Source organism: Vipera ursinii (assembly GCF_947247035.1).
Source record: "Vipera ursinii genome assembly, chromosome: 1".
Classification (NCBI taxonomy): Eukaryota; Metazoa; Chordata; class Lepidosauria; order Squamata; family Viperidae; genus Vipera; species Vipera ursinii.
In genome coordinates, this window is record NC_139512.1 from 173,322,728 (window position 1) to 173,349,687 (window position 26,960).

Below are 26,960 nucleotides of genomic sequence, written 5' to 3' on the forward strand. Positions count from 1 at the left end.
ATTTTCTGGAACGCACATGCTCACCAAAGGTCGGGCTAAAAGGGTTTACATCACTTCCGGGCCTCCTTGGGAGGGTGAAACACCCCCCTCCCACCCCGAATTTAGGGAAGAGAAAGATACGGGAATCGGAGTTGGCGATGCGTAGGAAGCGAGGAGAAAGGTCAGAGCGACCTTGGGGAAAAAAAGAGAGCGGAACGTTCTCTCCCGCCTATAAAAATGGCACGGGAAGCAGTTTTCCTCGGGAGCGGGTGGGTGTGGCTGGCGCATGCGCAACCCGCGACCCTTTCACGTGTGGCTTAGCCGCGAGAGCAGGGGGCAAGCGCGCGCCGGAGCAGCGGCAGGAACCCAGAAAGGAAAGAGTTGGAAGCGTCCAGCATGGTGAGTTTGACTGACGGGCTTCTGCCCTTCTGCTTTCTTGTCAGCCGGAGAGCAGGACGCGGGGAAAATGGAAGGAGCGAGCCTGAAAGCCTTTTGTCCTGCGTGATGTGGGTCTCCCTGAGCTCCACCCTGTCTTCTCTCCACTGTGATTTCGGTAGACCTCCGCCTAAGGCAGGGGTCGGCAACCTCGGCTCTTTTATGACTCGTGGACTTCAACTCCCAGAATTCCTGAGCCAGCATAGCTGGCTCAGGAATTCTGGGAGTTGAAGTCCACGAGTCATAAAAGAGCCGAGGTTGCCGACCCCTGGCCTAAGGAGTAGAGGACGCCGGAAGGTTATTCCTGCCTTGTGGTTCTTCAGAATTTCTTTAGCTGGATCCTAAGAGGAAACCTTTGGCTTGACTTAAGACAGCGATAATTTATTTTATTTTATTTTATTTTATTTGAATCCCATTTATATCCCGCCCTTCTCCGAAGACTCGGGGCGGCTTACAATTTAAGCACAAACCAATGTGCTTAGCAATAATGCAGAGAAATGGGAAGATTAAATTCGGGGAAAAAATTGGGAGATTATATGGAGGAAAGATTTTGCACGTGGCTTCGTCTTCTTCCTCTACTGTTTGAAAATGGAACGTGGTATTTCTTATGACTGAGGCCTCTAAATAATATTCGTTATAAATCATATATATCTGAGGGTTAGCAGGCAGAAGTGAGCTGCTGATTTCAGTTCTCATAAAGAAGTTATATTTCAGTTGGCCAAATTTATTTGGAGGCTTAAGAACGTTACTGTGCACTGGGCAATGTGATTATTCATCCAGAAATAAGTCTAGTTTTTTCCCCTTTTGTTTAATATTTTTCCCTTTTGTTTAATATTTTTCCCTTTTAATATTTTTGCTAAAGCTAAGCCAGCATGCTAAAAGCTTTATTCTGTTCACGCTGGATTTTAAGATACTGTACACGTGTTTGCATAAGCTCATCTGCAGCCAGTTCCTGTTGAAAAGAATCCCACCATACCTACAGATGAGTGTATGTATATGGTGGTTATTTGAAATTTTGTATTACAAAATAGCGTAAGAAGGTTGCAGTGTGAGATTTCTCTGGTATGCAAAGCAAGTTCCCATGATTCGTGAAAGGAAGCCATAGTAGTTACGCCCACTTAAAAGACATATAGGTCACACATGGGGGGAGAGAGGGAAGAGGCTTTGTTTTAAAAACATGTCTTAAGTGCTGCTTAAAACTGGTTTTCATGGGAAATAGAATTTAATGATCTTTGGGCTGGAAATGTTTTAGTGAAAAAAATATCTACCTTCCTACTGTCCTCTTCATGTTTACTTTCTCATCTCTTTTGGTACAAAAGAAATGTTATTTCAAAACAAGATAAGTTGCACAGTTTTGAGCCCTCTTGTCAGGATTTATTTTTCGAAAGTTAAGAAGGGACCTCCTCGTAGACGCCACAACATGTATTTGAAGGTATTTGGTATTTATGGATAGGTGTTTTGCTAACTTTGCTGAAAAGCTCTAGAGAAAACATATAAGCATTATATTGAAACATAAGCATTATATCGGTTTCCAGTTACTTGCATGCCATGGATATTTTTCTAAAATGAGAGGTGCTTAGTTTTCTTTTGCTGGTGCAACAGTGGCCTCTAGAGGATTCTAGAGAACACTAGAAGAATCTTCTAGTAATTTCTGCCATCCTCCATGCCATAATCTGGATAGCTTTGGAATCAGCTAGAGTGCATTGAAACATCCTACATGAATTGGGTAGCTTCCTTTTTATTTAGTTTTCGCTTAGCTAAAACAAATGGTTACTGTTTGAAATTATTGACCATTTTGGGTGTTTAAAGTTTCGAATCTTGCAGAAATGTCTTAAGATTTCTGCTTATTTGAAGGATCATTCACAAGAAAGATATATTTCAGTTTGGAGGAGATGGATAGAGTATATTCAGAATAAATATGAGACTAAAAAGTTCCATTTAGCTTATGAGTAGATTTTAGAGCAGGGGTCTTCAAACTCGGCCCTTTTATGACTCATGGACTTCAACTCCCAGAATTCCTCAGCCAGCATGCCTGGCTGAGAAATTCTGGGAGTTGAAGTCCATGAGTCATAAAAGGGCCGAGTTTGAAGACCCATGTTTTAGAGGGATATTGTTATTAATTTTAGTGTTAGTACTTTGTATGTATTTATGTTAAAGGGGAGTTAAAGCACATTATGAATTTGGTTAATTTTATATTATGGATAATCTTTAGTTAGAATATGATTATTATAACTATAACCCTGTATTCAGCTCTGGGAAGTGGGGGGGAAGGGGGGTGGTTTGGGGTGGGTGGGATTTGGGGATGTATTGTAAAATCTTTTTTTGTAAAACTCTTTAATAAAAAAAATATTGACTTTGTGGCCTATTTATGCATGAAAGCTGCATAACATAGTTTTAACTATATATATTTATTGCATTTAACTGATCTGATGCATCCCAAATAAAAGCATTTATAGAATTTGAAAAATCACTAAAGTAGTTGTGAAGCCTTCAAAATACCCATCCAAGGTTCATTATACTCAAACTGTTGAATATTAACTTAAATTTAACTGTTGAATGTTAACTTACATTTTCGTGCAGTTAATTATTTTCTTCAAGTGTTTTACAATTAACTCAGTTTTTTCCCATTTGTCAATGGAGTGACCAAAGATCAATTTCTCCATTTCTCTGCTCTTCCCCCCCCCCTCCAGAGTAGATTGGAGAATTGTCTACATCAGACAAGGAAAAGTTGGGGGAGAGAATAAGATACTTCCCCTTGATAGTGGCTCATATTTATGATAGTTGCAGTGTCCTGGAGTCATGTGGTCACCTTTTGCAATCTTCTGATAAGCAAAGTCAATGGGGAAGCCAGATTTACTTAACTGTTTCCAGCATCAGTTTTTTTCCCCAGAGCTCTTCTTCCCAATGTTATTTCATATTATGTACAAATTATATAAGCCCTTAGTTATCTTTCAGGTGACAAATTATTTTTGTTTAGGCTTCATGATAATTTCTGTTTTTATTTTATTTTAACAGGCAGGACAGGCATTTAAAAAATTCCTTCCTCTTTTTGACCGAGTACTGGTGGAAAGATGTGTGGCTGAGACAGTAACTAAAGGAGGAATCATGATTCCAGAAAAATCTCAAGGAAAGGTGCTACAAGCCACTGTTGTGGCAGTTGGATCAGGTTCGAAAAACAAGGTAAATAGGAATATAGTAACTGTAATTACATTTTTTCATAACTTTCAGAGGAGTTCAATGGGGATGTCTGCAGTTAATCAGAAATCCCTCTCACTCCCACTGCTTTTTAACCACCCACGGTCATTTTATATCTTATTTCGGTAAGACAATATCTCTGAAACAATGACCCAATGGGGCATGAATTCTCTAGTTATCTGTAAGGCCCTTCATGGCACAGAGCCTGGTGATTTGAAAAATCACCAGTCTCTTAATTGTTTCTGTCCATCCAGTATGTTTGGCCAGATTCAGTGTGCCTTGGGCTCCTTCAGTTAACTCTCTTCTTGCAGAACTGAAGAGGTGCACCTTTTCTGTTGAAGCATCTGCCCTCTGGAACAGTGTCTCCTTGGACATACATATACTCTTATGCTTTAAAAGTTCTAGAACTATTTTTTAAAGAACTACCTCTGTTCCTAAGCCTGGGGCTAGATTCATGGAGCCCCTGGCAATTTTTGAGGTGTTATTCTTCTTACTTTGTTCAGGCAGACATCTTCCTTTTTTTAAAACCAGTAAATATTACAACTAACTTTATCATGAAGTAGGGTGATTAAAAAGATATACAGGTCATTAAAATAGCTTCCTCTCTGGATTTTTTAAATTGTATTCTTGGTTTCTTGCCCTCATCGTGTTGGCAAGGTGAATGTACTTGGATCATATAACACATTGCAGAGGTTTGAGCAGCGTATTTGATTTTTAAGGAGCAAGTGACATAAAACAAGTGCACATCACCCCTTTTTCTCCTGCACTGTCCTGTGCTCAGCCTGTTCCCCCATTTTCCTTGTTGCTTTCCTTACCCTTTCCTTAGTCATCAGTATACTTGAATTCAGATATGACATGTCCATTCGGGCCCACGCATGCCTTCCTTTCTTATCACCTCAACCATCAAACCCTCTGCATTTCCTCTGTTCCTTCTTATCCTGGAACACGTCAAATAGAACACATAAGCTCCATAGACAGACATTCCATATGTCCCTAATAGAAACATAATGATTTAATTGCCCTTCAATACTTATCAGCAAGCTTTGTGGAGGAGACATATTCAAATGCAAAAAAAAGTTTACTTATATGCAATTCCAACATCTAAAAACTGCCAGTGTTTGAAAATACAAAATGAAATTCATTGGGTTCGGTATGGTTTATAGTAGACTTCTCTCTCAAGATAAGAAATAGCAGCATGTCCGGGAACTGTTTTTCATTTGATTCTGCAACTTTGAAGTTAAAATGTATTCTCACCACAAAGTATTTCTTAGTGTACTGTAATGTTCACAATTCATATTCTTCCTTTTAGGATGGAAACACTCACCCAGTTAGTGTAAAAGTTGGTGAGAAGGTTCTACTACCTGAATACGGGGGTACAAAAGTTATACTGGAAGATAAGGTTAGTTTTACATTAAATGTTCATTCTTTCAATTCCACAATTTAATTTTAAGAAAGGAATTGTATTTAGGTTTATGCATGGACATCGCTTTGTTAAAGCTGCCATAGCAAGACTAGATATCTGACATTCCAAGCTTTTGGGTTCAACTGTATGCCGATTTCTATTTGACTAGTCCTTAGCTGTAAACATTCATATTTCTTTTTAAAATGCTTGCCTTTTTTCCATATTAAAATATTGCATTTTAATTCCTGCTTTGTCCAGACGTGAAGTCTGGACTAAACATACATTTTGAATGCATTTCTCAATCCTATATTTAAGCAAACTTTACTGTTTGTAGATCTGGTCATAAAAATACCTTGTAAACCAGTATTTTTTGATTTAGAAAACATGTAGTCTCCATCTACTGTATGATCATAATGGGGAGTTTGCTCATTAGTTGCATGTGACAGCTACTAAGTGAGGTGACCTTGCTTAATGACCTCCACACCCTGGTCTCCCTGATTGGTCATTAAATAGTGCAAATCATTAAGTGGACACACAGGGTTCCCAAGTGGGGGAGACCTAGTGCAGCCCAAGACATTCCTTGCTTCACTTCCCACCCCTTAGTGTCCCCACAACCTTTGGGCCTGCTCCCTCCACCCAGTCTCTGCACCACACCACTCCTGATTCCTCACAGAAGGAACCTTTTATGCAAAAAGTAGAAGAAAGCAAAACTGGAAAAAAAGCATTAAACAAGTTAAAGGACATATGAATCTAGATTTATGTTTAATCTAGTATCATTTAGGTTTCCATATTTTTCTATCCTTGTAAATTATCCTTGCGTTCACATCTATTTGTTGTTGTTAGTTGCGAAGTCGTGTCCGACCCATCGCGACCCTATGGACAACGTTCCACCAGGCCTTCCTGTCCTCTACCATCTTCTGGAGTCCATTTAAGCTCACGCCTACTGCTTCAGTGACTCCATCCAGCCACCTCATTCTCTGTCGTCCCCTTCTTCTCTTGCCCTCAATCTTTCCCAGCATTAGGCTCTTCTCCAGTGAGTCCTTCCTTCTCATTAGGTGGCCAAAGTATTTGAGTTTCAACTTAAGGATCTGGCCTTCTAAAGAGCAGTCAGGGTTGATCTCCTCTAGGACTGACCGGTTTGATCGCCTTGCAGTCCAAGGGACTTGCAGTAGTCTTCTCCAGTAGCACCATAGTTCAAAGGCATCAATTCTTTGGCGCTCAGCCTTTCTAATGGTCCAACTTTCACAGCTATACATTGCAACTGGGAAGACCATAGCCTTGACTATACACACTTTTGTTGGCAGGGTGATGACTCTGCTTTTTAGTGTGCTGTCTATGTTTGCCATGGCTTTCCTCCCCAGGAGCATGCGTCTTTTAATTTCTTGGCTGCAGTTCCCGTCTGCAGTGATCTTGGAGCCCAGGAAAATAAAATCTGTCACTACCTCCGTTTCTTCCCCATCTATTTGCCAGGAATTGAGAGGGCCGGATGCCATGATCTTGGTTTTTCTGGAACTCCCTAGCTTTCTCCATGATCCAGTGTATGTTGGCAATTTGATCTCTAGTTCCTTATCTGGGATGTTAAGCTCCTTCTTGTATAGATCTTCTGTGTAATTTTGCCACTTCTTAATCTCTTCTGCCTCTGTTAGGTCCCTGCCATTTTGGTCCTTTATCATGCCCGTTTTTGCATAAAACGTTCCCTTCCATCTCCAATTTTCTTTAAGGGATCTCTAATCCTCCCTATTCTATTGTTTTCTTCTATTTCTTTGCACTGTTCATTTAAGAAGGCATTCTTATCTCTTCTAGCTATTCTCTGGAATTCTGCATTCAATTTGGTGTATCTTTATTTTTCTCACTTGCCTTTCACTTCCCTCCTGTCCTCAGCTATTTGCAAAGCTTTCTCAGACAGCCATTTTGCTTTCTTGCATTTCTTTTTCTTTGGGATGGTTTTAGTTGCTACTTCTTGCACAATGTTGCGAACCTCCGTCTATAGTTCTTCAGGCACTCTGTCTATCAGATCTAATTCCTTAAATCTGTCACCTCTACTGTATATTTGTCAGGGATATGATTTAGTTCATACCTGAGTGGCCTACTGTTTCCCTACTTTCTTCAGTTTAAGCCTAAATTTTGCAATGAGAAGCTCGTGGTCTGAGCCACAGTCAGTTCCTGGTCTTGTTTTTACTGACTGTATGGAGCTTCTCCATCTTTGGCTGCAGAGCATATAGTCAATCTGATTTCTGTGTTGACCGTCTGGTGATGTCCATGTGTAGAGCCGTCTCTTGGGTTGTTGGAAAAGAGTGTTTGCTATGACCATCGTGTTCTCTTGAGAAAATTCTATCAGCCTGTGCCCTGCTTCATTTTGTATTCCAAGGCCAAACTTGCCTGTTATTCCGGTTATCTTTTGGCTTCCTACTTTAGCATTCCAATCCCCCATGATGATAAGGACATCATTTTTTGGTGTTAGTTCTATAAGGTGCTGTAGGGCTTCATAGAACCAGTCAATTTCATCCTCTTCAGCACCGGTGGTTGGGGCATAGACTACTGTGATATTGAATGGTTTGCCTTGGATTCGAACTGAGATCATTCTGTCATTTTGAGGATTGTATCCCAGTATTGCTTTTTCTACTCTTTTATTGACTATGAAGGCTACTCCATTTCTTCTGAGGGATTCTTGCCCGCAGTAGTATACCTGATGGTCATCTGAATTAAATTCACCCATTCCTGTCCATTTTAGTTTGCTGATACCTAAGATGTCGATGTTCAGTCTTGTTATCTCTTGTTTGACCACGTCCAGCTTTCCTTGATTCAGGGATCTTACATTCCAGGTTCCTATGGAGAAAAAATCTTTACAGCATCGGACTTTCCTTTCACCACCAGACACATCCACAGCTGAGCGTCCTTTCAGCTTTGGCCCAGTCACTTCATTCTTTCTGGCGCTACTAGTACTAGCCCTCTGCTCTTCCCCAGCAGCATATTGGACCCTTTCCGACCTGAGGGGCTCATCTTCCAGCATCATATATTTTTTTCCTTTTGGTACTGTCCAGTGGGTTTTCATGGCAAAGATACTGGAGTGGGTTGCCATTTCCTTCTCCAGTGCATCACGTTTTGTTAGAACTCTCTGCTATGACCTGTCTGTCTTAGGTGGCCCTGCACGGCATAGCTCATAGCTTCATTGAATTACGCAAGCCCCTTTGCCATGACAAGGCAGTAATCCATGAAGGGGTTCACATCTATACCCTACTTCATTAGTTTTGTTCTTGGGGTCTTACCACACTGCAAGTATGTTCAAACTGGTACATGCAAGTAATAGGATAACGGGGTTGAAAGATAATCTCTAGAGAACATAACTTTACATAGAATAACATGAGATTGCTGGAGATAAAGCTGGTTGTACATGTAGCTTAGTGGTAAAAATGGGTCCAATTCAGGCTGGAACTAACTTGGCTATTAGTGGGAAATCTGTAGTCTATCCTTTAAATTGGAATATTTCAGTCCAGATGAAGGCTGTCTTCAAGGTAATTAGTTTCAATTATCTCTTCTCTCCCGCCCCCCCTTTTCAATGAAATAAATATAAAGGCCATGTCCTTGCCTCACTATTTGTAGAGCATTAATCTTTGTGCTCGTAAATCCATATCTGCTGGAACAACTTAATTGCCTTGACTTTTGAACTAGTAACTTTTTGTCTTTGGTGAATGGTAATTTGTATTCTCTATTTGCAGGACTATTTCATATTTAGAGATGGCGATATTCTTGGAAAATATCTTGATTGAGCAGTTCATACTCTGACATTATCATGAAGTTGTCATTCCACAAAAAGTGCTCAAATGCTTTTGTTCCATCATGTAAATAATTATTTTCTTAATACAACATTTCTCAAATGATATTGTGACCTTGAAATAAAACTTATCTGTATAGTGAAACAATTTCTTGCTAATGTATTCATTTTGGTGCTGCTTTAGCACTGTACATTTACTTATTAAATTTATTATGACCCATTTCCAAAAGACTCTGGGCATCTTATACAGATATAATTAGAATAATTAAAAGCATGAAACAAAATGTTGGCCCAGAATGTCACAATAAAAACATAATAGGAGCTTCACAAATACTGCAACTCCATCTAGGCCTGGGAGGCACCAGGTCTTAAGGGTCTTCTGAGACACTTGTGTGAACATCAAGTGAAAGCTGTATTGAAGGCTGTGAATCCCAGCAAAGCTGCAGGCCCAGAAGGGGTGCTGGGGTTAGTGGTTAAGAACTGTGCCAATCAATTAGCAGGGGTCCTGACAAATATCTTTAACATCTCCTGGCAATCGGCCTGTGTACCATCATGCTTGAAAGCAGCTACCATTGTCCCAGTCCCAAAGAAAACAGCAATTGAGTGCCTGAATGACTACAGACCTGTTGCATTAACGTCTGTAGTGATGAAATGCTTTGAAAGGCTGGTTCTCCAACATCTTAGGACATGCCTCCCACTGGACTTTGACAAACATCAGTTTGCCTACAGGGGAAATAGGTCGACAGACGATGCCATAGCTACTGCTCTACATTCTGTAGCAAGCCATCTGGAGAAATCTGGAAGCTATGTCAGGATGTTTTTCATTGATTATAGCTCGGCTTTCAACACCATTCTGCCAAGCATACTGATTGAAAGGCTGACTGACTTGAATTTTTCCCCCTCCATCTGCGATTGGATTAAAGACTTTCTAAGGGACCAGCTACAAACAGTGAGGGTCAGGTGTGTTTTATCCACCACCCTGAAGCTTTGCACGGGCTTGCCACAGGACTGCGTGCTTAGCCCCAACCTGTACTCATTGTACACATACAATTGTGTATCGTCTGACCCATCTACTGCGATCATTACGTTCACAGATGATACTACCATAGTGGGTCTTAATACAGGTGGAGATGAAACAGCGTAGGGGGGGGAGGAGGTGCAAAAACTATCCCTATGGTGTCTAGAGAACAACTTGCACCTGAACATCAGCAAGACAAAGGAGATGGTGCTAGACTTCTGGAGGAAAAGAGAGGAACCTGCCCCACTTTATATCGGGTGGGGGGGCTGTGTGGAAAGAGTTTCCTCCTTTAAATTCCTTGGAGTTTACCTCTGTGAAGATCTTACCTGGAAAGTCAATACAACCCAGGTGGCCAGAAAGGCCCAACAGAGACTCCACTTCCTCAGGGTCTTGCGGAAGAACAGGGTACAACAATGGCTAATGACCTTTTTTAACCAACCAGTCTACTATAGAGAGCGTCCTCTTGCACTGTATCGTGGTTTGGTATGCTGGCCTGACAGCCGCGAATAGGAAAATATTAGAAGGTGGTGAGCACAGCACAAAACATTGTGGGCTGTTCCCTGACACCACTGCATAACATTGCCAGAATTTGCTACCTTGGAAGAGAGGAAAATTCTCAGGGACAACTCACACCCTGGTCGGTCCTCGTTACTCTCCTACCATCGGGTAGGAGATACAGGAGTATAGCCAGCCGTACCAACAGGCTGAAGAACAGCTATCCATGGGCTGTCAGGCTCTTGAAGGGGAAATAACTTTATGTATGATTGACTTGCAAGGCCAGTGTGTTGTGTGCAATTAGCTCACATGGTGTAACAAGATGGTGGGTTTGTTTTCACTGTGAGTTGTGGTGGAGGGGGCATGTAGGGAGGCTCAGCCAATCTCAATGTATACATGGTTATACTTTGACAATAAAGGTTCATTCATTCAAAGAGTGGACACTATTCATATCACTGGGGGGATCCTATTCCAGAGTACAAGGATAGCAACAAGGACAAGATGACTTTAATTGAGGGAATTTGAAGCACACCTATTTTACCTGAATATACCAGATGGGTAGAAAGGACTGGAGACAGGGAGACCAGCAGATAACTCAGCCATCTGCTATTAAGTGATTTAGATATATAATGAACATACATTTCATTCACAAGGAATATAATGGCTTAAATCATGAAGATAGTTTTCCAAGGCTTGTGATAGAAGGGCAGTTTCTGCATTCTCTTCCTCCACAAAAGTAGTTGAAACAAATTTCCTATTCTCACTTCCTCCTAAAACTACCTTTTCTTCCTGAAGAAAAAGAAGAAAAAAATACAAGTCACTTTTAAAAGTGAAGTCATGGTTAAAATTACATTTCAAAAATTTTGGTTGTAATTCTTAGGTGCCTACAAGGGTTTTCTTAATGCAAACCAGTGTTCAAGTTTTCTTAGTAATAACTGAAAATAGAAAATTCACTGCAAAGCCACCCTTGTGAAAATGTAAGAGTTTAATTCTTTGATTACCCTAGTTCTAATTCAATTTCACAGAAAATTTGCAGTCAAAAGAAATGGTACAGTAGTAAAAATATTTACATTCCAGATTACCCAAAAGCATTAAAAAAAACTTAAGGAAACCGGTTTTATAATTGCCATATATCGGAAAATTGCAAATCTCTCGCCCTGCAGTTCATTAATGGCTGCCGCATCTCCAGAACAGTGAGATTGGACAGCATTGTTGTTAGTTGCGAAGTCGTGTCCGACCCATCGCGACCCTATGGACAATGTTCCTCCAGGCTTTCCTGTCCTCTACCATCTTCTGGAGTCCATTTAAGCTCACGCCTACTGCTTCAGTGACTCCATCCAGCCACCTCATTCTCTGTCGTCCCCTTCTTCTATTGCCCTCAATCTTTCCCAGCATTAGGCCCTTCTCCAGTGAGTCCTTTCTTCTCATTAGGTGGCCAAAGTATTTGGGTTTTAGCTTCAGGATCTGGCCTTCTAAAGAGCATTCAGGGTTGATCTCCTCCAGGACTGACCGGTTTGATTGCCTTGAAGTCCAAGGGACTCGCAGGAGTCTTCTCCAGCACCATAGTTCAAAGGCCTCAATTCTTTGGCGCTCAGCCTTTCTTATGGTCCAACTTTCACTGCTATACATTGCAACTGGGAAGACCATAGCCTTGACTATACGCACTTTTGTTGGCAGGGTGATGATTCTGCTTTTTAGTGTGCTGTCTAGATTTGCCATGGCTTTCCTCCCCAGGAGCAAGCGTCTTTTAATTTCTTGGCTCCAGTCCCCATCTGCAGTGATCTTGGGAGCCCAGGAAAATAAAACCTGTCAGCATATAAATGTAATAAATATAATTGGTGGGAGGTGACACTCAGAAAGCAAGATCAGCAGGATTAGAAGTTGTCGGCCGGCTGACTGCAGCTCTTCAGAAGCGCCTCTTTCGCACGGGGGAGAAGATGGGTGCTAAAGCCCTTCCAGAGCTCGCTACGCAAAGAACAGGCTCATTTCTCCTCCCAGCTGTGTCTGAGGGGCTTCCGAAGGGCTGTAAAATCTCGCCCTTCTGGACAACGCCGGTTAACTTGGCTCGTCAAGTCAGTGGACGTTTGGGGTTTCAGCTATTGCTGACGGACGCCGCTGAGAGCTTTCCTTGAACTCGCCATTACTACACCGAAGTTCACAGTAAATGAATATCTGTACAAAGTTATCCGACCAGCTCTTAAGGGTTTACTGGCCCTCTCAATTCCTGGCAAATAGATGGGGAAGAAATGGAGGTAGTGACAGATTTTATTTTCCTGGGCTCCAAGATCACTGCAGATGGGGACTGTAGCCAAGAAATTAAAAGACGCTTGCTCCTGGGGAGGAAAGCCATGACAAATCTAGACAGCACACTAAAAAGCAGAGTCATCACCCTGTCAACAAAAGTGCGTATAGTCAAGGCTATGGTCTTCCCAGTTGCAATGTATGGCAGTGAAAGCTGGACCATAAGAAAGGCTGAGTGCCAAAGAATTGAAGCCTTCGAACTATGGTGCTGGAGAAGACTCCTGCGAGTCCCTTGGACTGCAAGGCGATCAAACCGGTCAGTCCTAGAGGAGATCAACCCTGACTGCTCTTTAGAAGGCCAGATCCTGAAGCTAAAACTCAAATACTTTGGCCACCTAATGAGAAGGAAGGACTCACTGGAGAAGAGCCTAATGCTGGGAAAGGTTGAGGGCAATAGAAGAAGGGGACGACAGAGAATGAGGTGGCTGGATGGAGTCACTGAAGCAGTAGGCGTCAGCTTAAATGGACTCCAGAAGATGGTAGAGGACAGGAAGGCCTGGAGGAACATTGTCCATGGGGTCACAATGGGTCAGACACGACTTCGCAACTAACAACAAAGTACGCTCATTTCGTCTCTCTCCGTTCAAAACAGGGAACGAAGGGGAGCGACCGCCCCGAGAGGCAGAAGGGCTCAGCGCACCGCCATCTCCGGCCGATAAGCCGGAGGGCACAGTCTGAACAGCCGCTGGCCGAGTAAGAACCCGACCTTCGCAGACCACCCTTCCCGCCCCGCGTCTCGCAAACACGCGCGCAGAGCGACCGACGCGTCTGAAGGCGCCAGAGGCCCGTCCGGAAGTTCCTCCATGAGAGACGCCTGGCCCTCTTTCCGGGAAGCCCCCCCAAACCCCTCCCGCCCGGCAAGCTTCCAACGCACATGCTGCTTTCCTACTTCCTCTATGCCCCAGGGGACTCGTGGACTCCAACTCCCAGAATTCCTGAGCCAGCACAGCTTTTGGGCATAGAGACGAGGGCTTTCTCCCTAGGGCAGGGGTAGGCAACCTTGGCTTTTTTATGACTCGTGGACTTCAACTCCCAGAATTCCTGAGCCAGCATGACTCAGCGTGGAAACTCCCTTTTCCCTCAGCATGGCTGGCTCAGGAATTCTGGGAGTTGAAGTCCACGAGTCATAAAAGAGCCAAAGTTGCCTACCCCCTCTTTTATGACTCGTGGACTTCAACTCCCAGAATTCCTGAGCCAGCATGACTTAGCGTGGAAACTCCCTTTTCCCTCAGCATGGCTGGCTCAGGAATTCTGGGAGTTGAAGTCCACGAGTCATAAAAGAGCCGAGGTTGCCTACTCCCTCTTTTATGACTCGTGGACTTCAACTCCCAGAATTCCTGAGCCAGCATGACTTAGCGTGGAAACTCCCTTTTCCCTCAGCATGGCTGGCTCAGGAATTCTGGGAGTTGAAGTCCACGAGTCATAAAAGAGCCGAGGTTGCCTACTCCCTCTTTTATGACTCGTGGACTTCAACTCCCAGAATTCCTGAGCCAGCATGACTTAGCGTGGAAACTCCCTTTTCCCTCAGCATGGCTGGCTCAGGAATTCTGGGAGTTGAAGTCCACGAGTCATAAAAGAGCCGAGGTTGCCTACTCCCTCTTTTATGACTCGTGGACTTCAACTCCCAGAATTCCTGAGCCAGCATGACTTAGCGTGGAAACTCCCTTTTCCCTCAGCATGGCTGGCTCAGGTATTCTGGGAGTTGAAGTCCACGAGTCATAAAAGAGCCGAGGTTGCCTACCCCCTCTTTTATGACTCGTGGACTTCAACTCCCAGAATTCCTGAGCCAGCATGACTTAGCGTGGAAACTCCCTTTTCCCTCAGCATGGCTGGCTCAGGTATTCTGGGAGTTGAAGTCCACGAGTCATAAAAGAGCCGAGGTTGCCTACCCCCTCTTTTATGACTCGTGGACTTCAACTCCCAGAATTCCTGAGCCAGCATGACTTAGCGTGGAAACTCCCTTTTCCCTCAGCATGGCTGGCTCAGGAATTCTGGGAGTTGAAGTCCACGAGTCATAAAAGAGCCGAGGTTGCCTACCCCCTGTCCTTGCCCTTCAATTCAGCTTTCCCCGCTCCTTCCGGTGTTGCCCCTCGTCACACGTTCGGCTCCGCCTTGTTCCCTTACTTATCCCACTGAACTTTGTCTCCTCCCAAGCTGGAGGGCGCTGTTTTTGGTTTTCCTGCAAGCGCCGCTCTATCAGTTCCCCCCGCCAGTTCCCTCCTTAGGCCCGCCCCTCTGATGTAGGACGCTGCCTAGTTCTCCGAATCCCCGCGGGCTCTTCTGCGCCTCTGCTCCTTTCCCCGCCCTTCGGGGGGAAGTCAGCCTGCTTGTCGTCTCGCGTCTTTTCCGCGCGTCTTCCGCCTCTTTGGGTAGCTGCCGCCGCCGCCGCATCCGGGTCCTGGCGCCGCTCGCTGTCACTATGGTCATGGCGGAGGGGACGGCTGTGCTAAGGCGGAACAGGCCGGGCACCAAGGCCCAGGTAAGTCCGTCGTTCGCACGCCAGGCCTCGGAACGCTCGGGGCAGGGCCGCGGCTGCGGCGAGGCGACGGGCCGGGTATTGACGGTGTGGGAGGGGGAAGCAGCTGCTGCTGGTGGCGGAGGCCTACTTGTTACCCCCCCCCCCCACGCCGCCCTTCCCAGGAAGAGGGCCGCTCCGTTCGCTTTGGAGCAGATTCGGCGAGCGCAGGGCCGGCGCTGGGAGAAAGGAAGGGCAAGGATAGCTCCCCGCCATGGCCGGCAGGGTTTGGTGTGAGAACGGAGGGCGGGGCGAGAAAAGGTTAGTCAATGCGGCGTCCCCTCAGGTGTGTGTGTGTATTGGGGGGGGGGACTGAGAAAGCATCTGTGTGTGTGTGTGTGTGTGTCTGTGTCTGTTCCTCTGTGTGTGTGTCTGTCTCTCTGTGTGTGTGTGTGTCTGTGTGTGTGTGTGTGTGTGTCTGTCTCTCTGTGTGTCTGTCTGTCTGTCTGTCTGTCTCTGTGTGTGTGTGTGTGTGTGTGTCTGTATCTCTGTGTGTGTGTGTGTGTCTGTCCGGGGTTAGACACTTACGCCCTGGGCCCGAAGTCTTTGGAGATATGGCGCTGTAAGGACGCGGTGGCTCAGTGGGTTAGGACACTGAGCTTGTCGATCAGTTTGGCGGGTCGAATCCCGAGTGCCGTGTAGCAGAGTGAGCGCCTGTTACTCGTCCCAGCTTCTGCCAACCTAGCAGTTCGAAAGCACGTAAAAATGCAAGTAGAAAAATAGGGACCACTCCGGTGGGAAGGTGACAGCGTTCCGTGCGCCTTTGGCGTCTAGTCATGCCGGCCACATGACCACGGAGACGTCCTCGGACAAGCGCTGGCTCTTCGGCTTTGAAACGGAGATGAGCACCGGCCCCTAGAGTCGGAAACGACTAGCACGCATGTGCGGGGGAACCTTTACCTTTAATGAACCAGAGCAACGTCCCGCCCGTTGAAAGGAATCGACGGCAGCCTGGAATTGGGGAACTGCGAGATATAGCTGTTCCAGAACGTTGGAAAATGTGAGAAAGAAAAAGGCTTGGAAGGGTCCGGGTGCCTTCCCCCCCCCTCCTCCCGAGGAAGTGGGAGAGAAGTAGAACATGGGTGGGTCTGCAGGAAAAATGGGCGGGGGATATTTGGAGGAGGAGGAAGGTGTAGTAGGAAAAAGGTCGGAGCTGTGACTAAAGCGCGGAAAGGCGGAAGTTGACCGAGTGGGCTTGGAACATGGGTGTGGATGAATGTTGCAGAGGGTAATAATAATATAGGGTGCCAAAGTGCTTCTGAAACGATGGCTTCATGTCTTCTTCCCACAGAAGAAATGGGTGGTATTAGAAATCGTTTGTCCTTTCCTGTTCAGAATTAGCCTAGTACTTTTTGAGATCGCTGACTCTGTTTGAGGCTGGGAAGAGCTTATTTTTGGCCAGATGCTGATACCAACAACCTTCTCTCCAATAATTAAATGCTGTCGTTTCCTATTATTATTGTTATAAAGTTGTTTGATTCTCCCCTTTTTGAAAGTGCTCTTTAAATTGCTGTTTTAGCATTTTTATTGAAAACTTGAAGGGTAGGTGCAGTCTGTAGGTTTACTTGATTTCTCTTGCTCCTCTCCTACCTTTACTGTTTGTTTACTGCAAATGTAAGTAACTTGATTAACAATTGGAACTGTACCTCTCACAAGCTGACTTTGCTGTCTAGAAATGTTGGGAATGTGAATTCCAAACTCTCTGAAGTACCTAAGGGCCTGTCTACCTCTGATAGAACATTTGTATACTAATTGTGTACAGATAGTACTAGACTTAAAATAGTCTAGTGACTGCTTGAAGTTACAATGGCACTGAAAAAAGTGACTTATGGCCAGCTTTCACACTTAGGACCATTGCAGAATCTCCATGGTCGTGTGATCAAAATTTAGATGCTTGGCAACTGACTCATATTTATGGCGGTTGCAGTGTCCCAGTGTCATGTGATCACCTTTTGCAATCACAACTTTGCTGACAAGCAAATCAGTGAAACCAGATTCACTTAACAGCTGTTTTACTAACTTAACAACTGCAATGATTCACTTAGCAACTGTGGCAAGAAAGATCGTAAAATGGGGTGGAATTCACATAACGACTGTGTTGCTTTGCAACAGAAATTTTGGACTCAATTGCCATAAGCTGAGGACTACCTGTAGTTGCTTGTGCTTGATTTCTATACATTTGATGCCACCTTGTTTTCTTGAGACTAGTTTGTAATGCAGAGGTCCCCAACCTTTTGGACACCAGGGACCGGTTCCATGGAGAAAGGTTTTTCCATGGACTGGAGAGTGTGTGGTTTTGTATGCTGCCTGCACCCCACAGATGAGACTTTGCTTGTTCATGCGGCCTGGTTGCTGGCTTGCCGTGGCCTGATACCGGTTCACGGACCGGAGGTTGGGGACCCCTATTGTAATGAATAGAATATGTATGCCACTTGAGTTCCTGTATTGCTATCCAATGAGTTTTTCTGCTATGAAAGATACTGAGAAGATACTATTGTATCTATTGTTCTTGGAAGCGTTCTGTATAATAAAATGCCTTATACAGTAGACAGAAATAATGAGGTTATTTTATAGATTCAACAAAATGATTTTTAAGCTATTCTTTAGGCAGCAAAAAACATGAAATTATGCAGATCTGAAGGCAGTTGTGTCTGTTCTTTTATTTACATTGTTAAAAGGCATACCAAGTTCTGTTATAAACCTGAATATTTTTATGACTTGATTGTTCTTCAGTCTTTCTGGTTTTTTGTTTTAGGATTTTTATAATTGGCCTGATGAATCATTTGAAGAGATGGATAGCACATTGGCAGTTCAACAGGTACCCATCATTTAACTCTATGATGTTATTCTATTCATTTACTTTTTGACAGTTATGGATTCATAATGGATTAGATTGCATCATTATATAGTTTTACCTGCTTTGTTATTGAATGGTTATTATATCATTTTTACACTAGAAAGACATAAATGTTGCACGCTTACTGAGCTGCCTGGTTCTTTTTTCACCCTGTTGTTAATAAGTTCAGTTACAGGACTGACAGTTTTTAATTGAAGTAAATTGTACATATAGTAACTCATTTATGTTGGAACTCTGATGCAAAACATGAGAACAGGGATTAGCATAGCAGGTAAAAAGGTTGGTTGGGAAGTGTTCAGTGTAAATTTTGCTACCGCCTTACATGTGTACGATATATTTATGATTATTTTTAAACATTTTCCTCTCTAGTATATCCAACAAAATATAAGGGGGGACTGTTCAAACATTGACAAAATTCTTGAGCCTCCAGAAGGACAGGATGAAGGTGTTTGGAAATATGAACATTTAAGGTAACTGCACCTAATTCTGTAAAAAAAGTTTCTGTTTTTGAGAAATTGGTGTTCATTTACATCATTTACAAGGCAAGTAGATCAAGAGCACTAAAAAAGCAGTACTTTCTCATTAAAAAAATTGTGATGTCACCTGCTAATTGCTTCAGAGACTCTAGTGATGAGACGTCTCACAAAAGGAATATATGTTAAGTAGAAGTGGTGAAGATACATCCTTTAAAAGGCCTTATTCTTTTACTTCATCTTATCCTTTTAATCATTCAGATGGATATTTACGAAATATTTTCCCCCCTCCCCACAAACAGCTCTGTGGGTTTATAGTTTATTTTAAAATGTATTTTTTTTACTCTGGGTCTTGTGGCTATAATAAAATAGTGGGGGTATACAAGATTGCTGTTTGTACGGTATTAAAGAAATATACTTTGGCCATTTTCAACTTCATATTCTACCATGTTCCCCACTCTGCCTGAGGTAGAAATATGCTAATTGTACATTGCCCCAAACTGATGGATAATCTATATTTTCTAGAGGCCATGTAAGTATTCCTCAGTATTGCCCTTTATTAGCCATCAGGCACTTAGGCAGGTCATCTGAATAGTATATCTTCTTTATAGAAGCTAGTGGCTTTGGTCAACCCTGTGTAACCTATTTTTGCTATTGAAATTTTTGTCAAATTTACTAAATACCCTTGTTTTTATTAGAATCTTAGAAAAGCTTAAATATGTAACTGTTATCTTTTGATGGATATAAATAACATCTAAGGTGTATTTTTCCATGGTTCTTTCCAACAGTAACAATTAACAGCATTTTACAGTCTTTGTGGTGTTTCTTAGGCTTGTAACTACATCAGATGAGAGAAAAAAAGGATGACGATCTTTTTTCCTAAATTTTTAGGCAATTCTGTCTGGAGCTAAATGGTCTTGCAGTTAAACTTCAGGTACCTTTTTTCATTTTTCTTTAGGCACTTAAGAATCTTTTTTAAAATTAGTTAAAACAACACTTTTTTAGTATTTTTTTAGTTATTTATAATGGTCAGATAGAAAGGATGTTATTTGCACAAAATGTATTTTTCATATAGGCTCAACAAATATTTATTGTGCAACTATTTTGATAGAGTGAATGCCACCCAGACACATGCACACAGATGACAGCAACTGAACAATGGATTTTTCTTTGTGCAGCCCATAAAACTCCCAAAGAGGTAAGACAGAAAATGGGAACTGTAAATATTAAATATGTTTTACTAATTGTGTTAAAAAGGTAAAGGTAAAGGTTCCCCCGCACATACGTGCTAGCCGTTTATTACTTTCCTATACTGTATGTTCAGAAACAAAACTCTGCACTTCTGTTCATCTACCACAGGGGTGTCAAACTGCCGGCCTGCAGGCCAGATGCGTCACGCCAAAACCATACCCACCCCATTCCTGGCAATGGGGAAAAAGTCACATGACATTGCATCACGTGACGTCGCGAGTTTGACACCCGTGATCCACCAGTTGCTGTTCTCTAGTTGTTAGTGAGATTCTCCTAATTTCTGGTGTGTTTCCGTACATAAGCCCCTCCCTGTATCAGTAATTGGTAAAATGAGGACCCAGATTGTTGGGAGCAATATGCTGATTCTGTAAACCACTTAGGTCTGTAAAGCACTGTGAAGCGGTATATAAGTCTAAAGTCCTATTGCTATATGCTTGCAAGTGAGTAATTACAGAGGGTATTGACTTTTTCTTACGCTGTAACACCATATTAAATTTTATAAAAAATACACAATTCAAATAATAATTTGGCATTCATTGTTATTTACTTTGTTCCCATTCGTATCTCAGTTGAGCACAAGGCAATTCCTCAATTTCATGGCTGTGTGAAGAATTGAATTTGAAAAGGATTTTTTTTCATAACTGGGTTTTAGATTATTTGAAAGTATTAAAATATTGTCTATATTCAAATGCAGTACTTTTTTTTTCTAGTGTCCTGCCATTGACTACACTAGACATACACTGGATGGTGCTGCATGTCTTCTGAATAGCAATAAATATTTCCCCAGCAGGTAAATATTTTCTCAGAATTATAGAAACCTTATTTCAGTATTAATTTCATATATGGTCAATGAGGATTATGGGAATCTTTAATGCAGCAAAAAAATCTTGTGTTTGCAGGGTTAGTATAAAGGAATCATCTGTAGCCAAACTAGGATCTGTTTGCCGTAGGATTTACAGAATATTTTCACATGCATATTTTCATCATCGTCAAATATTTGATGAATATGAAGTAAGTGCTTTATTACAAAGAGTATTACCTCTGTGTTTTGGAATGTGCTCTATTAAACTATATGAGGCTTAACTTCTGAATAGATGCATATAGGATTGGGTTGTAAATGTTTGAGGTGGCAGTTTTAAATGCATTTAACTGGGACAACTGAATACATAGATTTTACTTTTGGGGAAGCCTTTAGGTTGTGTTCTTTAGTACCAGATATTGTAATGACAGAATAATTTTATTGGTCTACTATTTTTTTATATTGGTATCTTTGGAATTGCTGTTTAGTGTGTGTGCCTGCTGAGTGTTGTTGCTGTTTTTATGACAGCGTGGTATAATTATTATGGTTTCAAAATGCTCTCTGGATATGTGATTTGAACATAAAATCTAGGGAAAGTAAGAGATTGTCTCTTGCAGTTTCTTTATCAAAATCTTATACATTTAGTCTGTTTTGATCATCTGATGTTCTGTAAATGCATTTTCACAAAAATATATGGAAGAAAAGATAAAACCTGAATGTACTTTCATCTTAAAAATTAATAATTTTCTATAAATATTGAGTGATTCTTTTGAGTTTTTTTAATTTAACATCAAACAAATGGGTCAATAGCAGAATGTAAGATAAGAATATAGGTATATTGTCTTGGCTGCTTATGTACAGTAAATGTACAAAGAGTGTTTGTGATAATAATGGGTTGCAAATAATGGTAAGAAGATAGCAATATGTAGTTTGCCCAGAGGAATGAAAGTATGAAACAAACAGAAGTGACTAAAATGTATTTTTGTCCTTTTTGTTCAATGGAAGAGAAAGTTGGATATGTCAGGAAAAACATAAAATTAAATTTAATTCAGTGGGAAAAGAGTACGTGAGAAGAATATGTGGTTGAAAAGAGTTTAGAACAGGGGTGTCAAACTGCCGGCCTGTGGACCGGATACATCATAGCGAAACCATGCCCGCCCAATTGCCGGCAATAGCAAAAAAGTTGCGATACATCACAACACATCATGTGACTTGCGAGTTTGACACCTCTGGAAATGAAAGTAGGTTGAATACCAAGATGAGCAATCAATTACGCACAAAGGTATTTGGAGATTATTAGTTGAACCACTGGAAATTTTAAATAACAAAATTACATTGTGTATGGATATCACAGAATCAAGGGTAGAAAGGAATGAATTGAATTGGTATAAATTTTCTTCTCTTGTGCCTTTAATATATTTGGTTTTTGTTTCTTTTTGTGGTTTGTATAACATTGTTTATCACGAAAAGATATGTGATAACTATATGTGTGAACTCCTAACATCTCTTCATTCATGGACAAGAGATTGTATTTGGTTAATGAAATTGAATGGATCCATAAAAATGGGGTTTGGGACTATCTTATAGAAATGTCTTCATGTTTTAAGGGTGCTGATGTTTTGTGAAATATAGTGTAAGAAGCATTGTAAGAAGACGTTTCCATGTTCTGTCACCTAGCAGGTAATTTCTTCTTTTTTAGTTGAAAACAAAAATCTCAGATGAAGCTTAATCATGTATCCTGGAAAGCTTCAGAATGCAGCACAAATTATATTCTACATTTTTTTTGTAACATAGTGCTCCCCATGAAGGAATTTTTGTCCCTGAGTAATTTTAAATGATCCTTTTGTAATCTGTATTAACATGTACATTTTTTCTGTCCTCAGAATGAAACTTTCCTATGTCATCGGTTTACCAAATTTGTGATGAAATATAACTTGATGTCCAAGGATAATCTGATTGTACCAATTTTAGAAGAGGAAGTGCAGAATTCAGTTTCTGGTGAAAGTGAGGCATGAGGAGTATCGGGGGACTAAAATGAACACATAATTAACATTGTGTACTGTATATATAATTTTAGAAATTTCAATCATGTATCCTTAGAGCTTTGTTTAGTATACTTTTTGTATGCTGTGTGCGTTGCCTCTTAATATGGGATATGGTTTTAAGTTATGAGCTGTATATTCAATGTGGCACTCATAGTTTTTAAATAAAATTAGAATTATCTGTTTATACTGCCTGTTAATAAATGAATCTACAGTTCTGTAAAATTGCTGCTAAACAATCATTGGATCTTAGTCTTCAAACAATGTCCAGTTTAAATCTGAGCTTTTCATTCTAATGAAGTTGGAACTTTAGCCTTAGTTTGACACTTCAGAAGCTTGCAAGTCCATTTCATTTCTTTCTAACTTTTGCATTTTATGGAAACTATCCTTATTTAGTTTTGCTTTTGGGTGTATGCAAATATAGAACTAACCTGTTATAGAACATGTGTATTGAAATATTTGTTACTGCAATATTAATGCCAAATGGTAGCTTTTATTTATGCTGCCAAAAGTATATTCTAGAGCTTTTGGTTTCTTTCTGGACTTGCCTTGCTGTATCAATGGAGGCTTCTGCATATCCACAGATAGTTATTATGTCCAATCCCTTTAAGGCAAAGATTCCCTAGCTGAACCTCTCGCCAGTGAATGAAACAATGTGTGCTTCTCCTGGCCTACGGTAGAGTTCTCTGTGGCTTATACTTGTGCATATTTATAGTAATAGCTTACAGGCTATACCTCGCATTAAACATTTATGTTAACACTACAGCAGATTGTGCCAAAATAATCTTACTCATTTGTAGGATGAATACCATGTACCCAAGATTAACCCTTCATTTGCAGGTGGTTTCTATCAATCCAAATGTTACCCAAATATCTGTTTTGTATGCTAGTCAATGAATTCCACAATTATGTCCCCCAGTCCAACTGTATGTTCTTTACGTAGCATCTTAAGATTTGTATTAGCACTAAAGTTCAGTAAGAACTTAATGGAGTTTAAACTATTTTGAGTGCTGTAGAGCTAAATATTTTTAAAAGAATTATAATAGGCTTCTGTACATTGGATATAGATGAATACAGAAATCTAAAAGCACTAGCACTGTTCAGTCAAGTTTGGTATGATGTTTTAACTTTTGGGAATTGAAGGCTGATCCTTTCTTATCAAAGATGTCCCTTTATTTGTTGAAATAGGTTTGTTTGGCTCTTCTGTGGTCAAACTAGTTTATTTCCTACTATTCATAACTTGGTTTCAGAGCACATATTGTTCTTTGCCTTAATTGCATATAAGATATTGTGAATTGGTCCTATAGAGTATCAAGATTGCTGTTCTAATACAAAAGGGAATCTTTAAAAAAAGATGCTTGGATACTTCATAGCAGATGCTACAAACGCTTTGAGACTCTGCTAGAGGCATATTCTTGGAAGTTGAAAATTCTTCACTGGACTGACAGATTTGGCTTCTTCAACTGCTTTTATTATCTATTTTAGAATGGTTTTAATGGTCAACAGGGTCATCACATCAGATGGTTCTTAGCAACAGCAATTATTGCACCTATGTGTAATTTGATTAGAGCATGTGGTTGAGGAGTTACATTTCAGGGGTTACAAGATGCAGTTGGCATTCTCTATTTGAATGTAGCCTCCCCTAGTTAACCAATGTCATTAAGCATTAATTTTGAGGCTGCAATAAAATCTTAACATGTCTCCCTCTTCCAATACATGCCTTTGGGAGAAAAAACTGATTTTGCTCTTAATAAATCTGATTTGTCTGCACTATATTCAAAGTTCTGTAAATGGCCTAAAACTACATTACGTTTCTTAATGCTGTTGACTTGAGTACCTCTAATGTGTGTGCACATGTGCCTGCCTGATACTATAGAACTTCATTAAGCTTAAGTGAACTATTGACTTTGTATGCTAAATATATTGAGGGTTTAACTTACATTCTGCATTATAGGGAAACTGAGCTATGTTTGTCTTTTGAAATACTTTGTAAAAAGTAGAGGTTGCAATTAAAATTTTTCTTTTTCCAAAAAAAATTGGGCTGCAGGATGATGGTTACCTTTGTTAAGAACATTCAGATGTCAAAAAAATATAGTGCTCCACGGCTGTTTGCAACATATGAGACCGATGTCTTAATAGCTAGGTGAAATCTTTTGCAAACTTTAAGCTAAAAGCATTTTAAGTCTTTTGAAGGCAAAGAAAGTACATTTTTGAAAGAATTTACAAAGGAGTATTGAGGCCAGTTTCAGTAACACCAATTCTGAATTGTGAATATTGAAGATGATTCAAGAATGCAAAATATGCTTTCTATGTCACTGAAGCAATGCATAAGACCCACTATAATTTTCCATGGAACTAATTTAGCCCAAGGGCACAAGTGATTTAATAACCTAAGAATCTAAAGAGAAGAACAAGTAATAACTTGCTAGTATAACTTATTAAATCAATGAATAACCCTGTTCGTTCCCACTAATATAAATGTTAATAGGTAGTTAATATTCCCAATATTTCAGTTCTGGTGCTTGCTACTACAGTCAAAGAAATAAGATGTTTCTGTATGTGCAGAACAAGTTTAGGAAAAAGTTTTATTGAAGCTACTTAAAAGGCTTCAAGATCAGTGGGTCCCAAAGGAAGAACATTGCTAATTTTTATTACACTCAACATGTAGCAATACTTTCTGAAATGAAAGAGAATACTTGTAAGAGGGAACATGATTCATCTGGCTATCAGACAGCATTTTAAAAATAAAGCTATAAAGCATCTTTTTTATATGGATATGGTATTGAAGAAAACTGGATATTGATTTTGACCAGTTTTTAAATCATTACTAGGTGAACAGTATTGGCTTCTGGATGCAATTCAAGGTGCTGGTAATCTGTAAGTTTCCCCCCAAGAACGACATTTTACTTGAGTAGTTTCCTTTATTATTACTCACATATACAGAAATCTTGCCAAACTAAACCAACCATTACTATAGATCGGGTGGCAAATCCGAAAGCCGGGCCCACCCCATTGCTGGCAATGGCAAAAATGCTCCGATACATTGCACGACGTCACATGACATTGTGAGTTTGACACGTCTGCTATAGATAATACTCCAGGAATCAAAGGAGGAGCCTTTTTTATCCTTTTTGTACCAAAGAGTCCATGCTTCACTGCCTCTTTGGCTTTTGGAATGTATCCCTCCTACATTCCGCCACATCATTTTTGAAAACCTTTATGGCTTAAAGATGGCTTACCTAAGGGACCGTCTTCTCCCAATTGTTTTTACCAGTCCAATTTTTCTGTTAGTTTGGGTGTGTTACAGCCTCATCAGCCAAGGAATGTCAGGTGATGGGGACCAGGAGACATGCCTTCTCTGCAATAGTGCCTACTTTCTAGAATATTCAGAGATCAATCAGAGATTACCTGTTGGCTTTTGTAAGGCCATGAAGACTTGGTTGTGTACCTGGGTCTGGAATCTCAAGTGAGTTAAAGGCCCCATTTCTTGGCTATATTATCACCTATGATAATTGTTCTGCCAGCAAGCATGTATATTTTGTATTTTTAAAACTTGTTTTTACGTTTTATGATGTAAAAAAAAAAGGTAAAGGTTCCCCCGCACATGCATGCTAGTCGCTTCTGACTCTAGGGGCCGGTGCTCATCTCCGTTTCAAAGCTGAAGAGCCAGCGCTTGTCCGAGGACGTCTCCGTGGTCATGTGGCCGGCATGACTAGACGCCAAAGGCACACGGAGCACTGTTACCTTCCCACCGTAGTGGTCCCTATTTCTCTACTTGCATTTTTACGTGCTTTCGAACTGCTAGGTTGGCAGAAGCTGGGGCGAGTAACAGGCGCTCACTCTGCTACGCAGCACTCGGGATTCGACCCGCCAAACTGCCGATCTTCTGATCGACAAGCTCAGTGTCCACTGAGCCACCAATGTAGGCCTCCCAAAATCACTTGTTTTGATAGGGGGTTATAGAAATCGAATATAACTAAATAAATACCCAGAATGATTGAAACCTAGTGCTGCAATTATGCCATTATAGACTTAAAGGATAGTGTGATCATTAGGCAGTAATTGTTTCAAAATAATTTTAACCTCATAGTGAACCCCATTCCTAGTCCAGGATAGCCCCAGTCTTCTCTTAAGAGACACCTGAGCTGTTTCCAATTGGAGCAAATTTAAGGCAGTGGTGGACTAATTTTGAGAGGTTTGGGAATTTAGAATACAGTGTATATTTCTGGTGAACCTTAAAAAAACATGCAGGGGCATGTGCTTTCACAAAATGGCTTCTAAAGGTGAACACGGTGAAACTCACAAAACAAACAGGCGTGTGGTTGGGTGCCAACAGATGGTATCTTGGTCGCTTCCTCTTGCTTGAAAGTAGGGTTAAGAATTCTTTCCTCAAGGTCAAAACCATCCCTCTTCAGACTTCTCAGGA

At 41.2% G+C, this 26,960-nt stretch overlaps 2 protein-coding genes across 7 annotated transcripts in view; one reads left to right on the plus strand and one right to left on the minus strand.

Moving 5' to 3' along the window:
- Nucleotides 1-229: 229 nt before the first annotated feature.
- On the plus strand, nucleotides 230-24,563 carry LOC310632500 (MOB-like protein phocein). 6 transcript variants are annotated; one of them, XM_083349730.1, is made up of 9 exons: nucleotides 230-378; nucleotides 3,430-3,594; nucleotides 17,868-17,930; nucleotides 18,339-18,439; nucleotides 19,334-19,376; nucleotides 19,554-19,640; nucleotides 20,404-20,483; nucleotides 20,593-20,704; nucleotides 22,376-24,561. In XM_083349730.1, the coding sequence occupies exons 1-9, from the start codon at nucleotides 376-378 to the stop codon at nucleotides 22,505-22,507; spliced, it is 786 nt and encodes a 261-aa protein (XP_083205856.1). In that variant the 5' UTR covers nucleotides 230-375; the 3' UTR covers nucleotides 22,508-24,561. The 6 variants fall into 6 exon arrangements, with proteins under 6 accessions (XP_083205856.1, XP_083205855.1, XP_083205851.1 ...); XM_083349725.1 differs by lacking the exons at nucleotides 230-378; nucleotides 3,430-3,594 and adding an exon at nucleotides 14,840-15,076 and having other exon boundaries at nucleotides 22,376-24,562; XM_083349727.1 differs by lacking the exons at nucleotides 230-378; nucleotides 3,430-3,594 and adding an exon at nucleotides 16,046-16,112 and having other exon boundaries at nucleotides 22,376-24,563.
- The window catches only part of RFTN2 (raftlin family member 2), a 34,340-nt gene continuing 30,457 nt past the window's right edge, over nucleotides 23,078-26,960 (minus strand). Inside the window, exon 10 of the mRNA XM_083349723.1 lies at nucleotides 23,078-26,953. The gene's annotated coding sequence lies outside the window, so the exon portion shown is untranslated. The remainder of the gene's footprint in view (nucleotides 26,954-26,960) is intronic.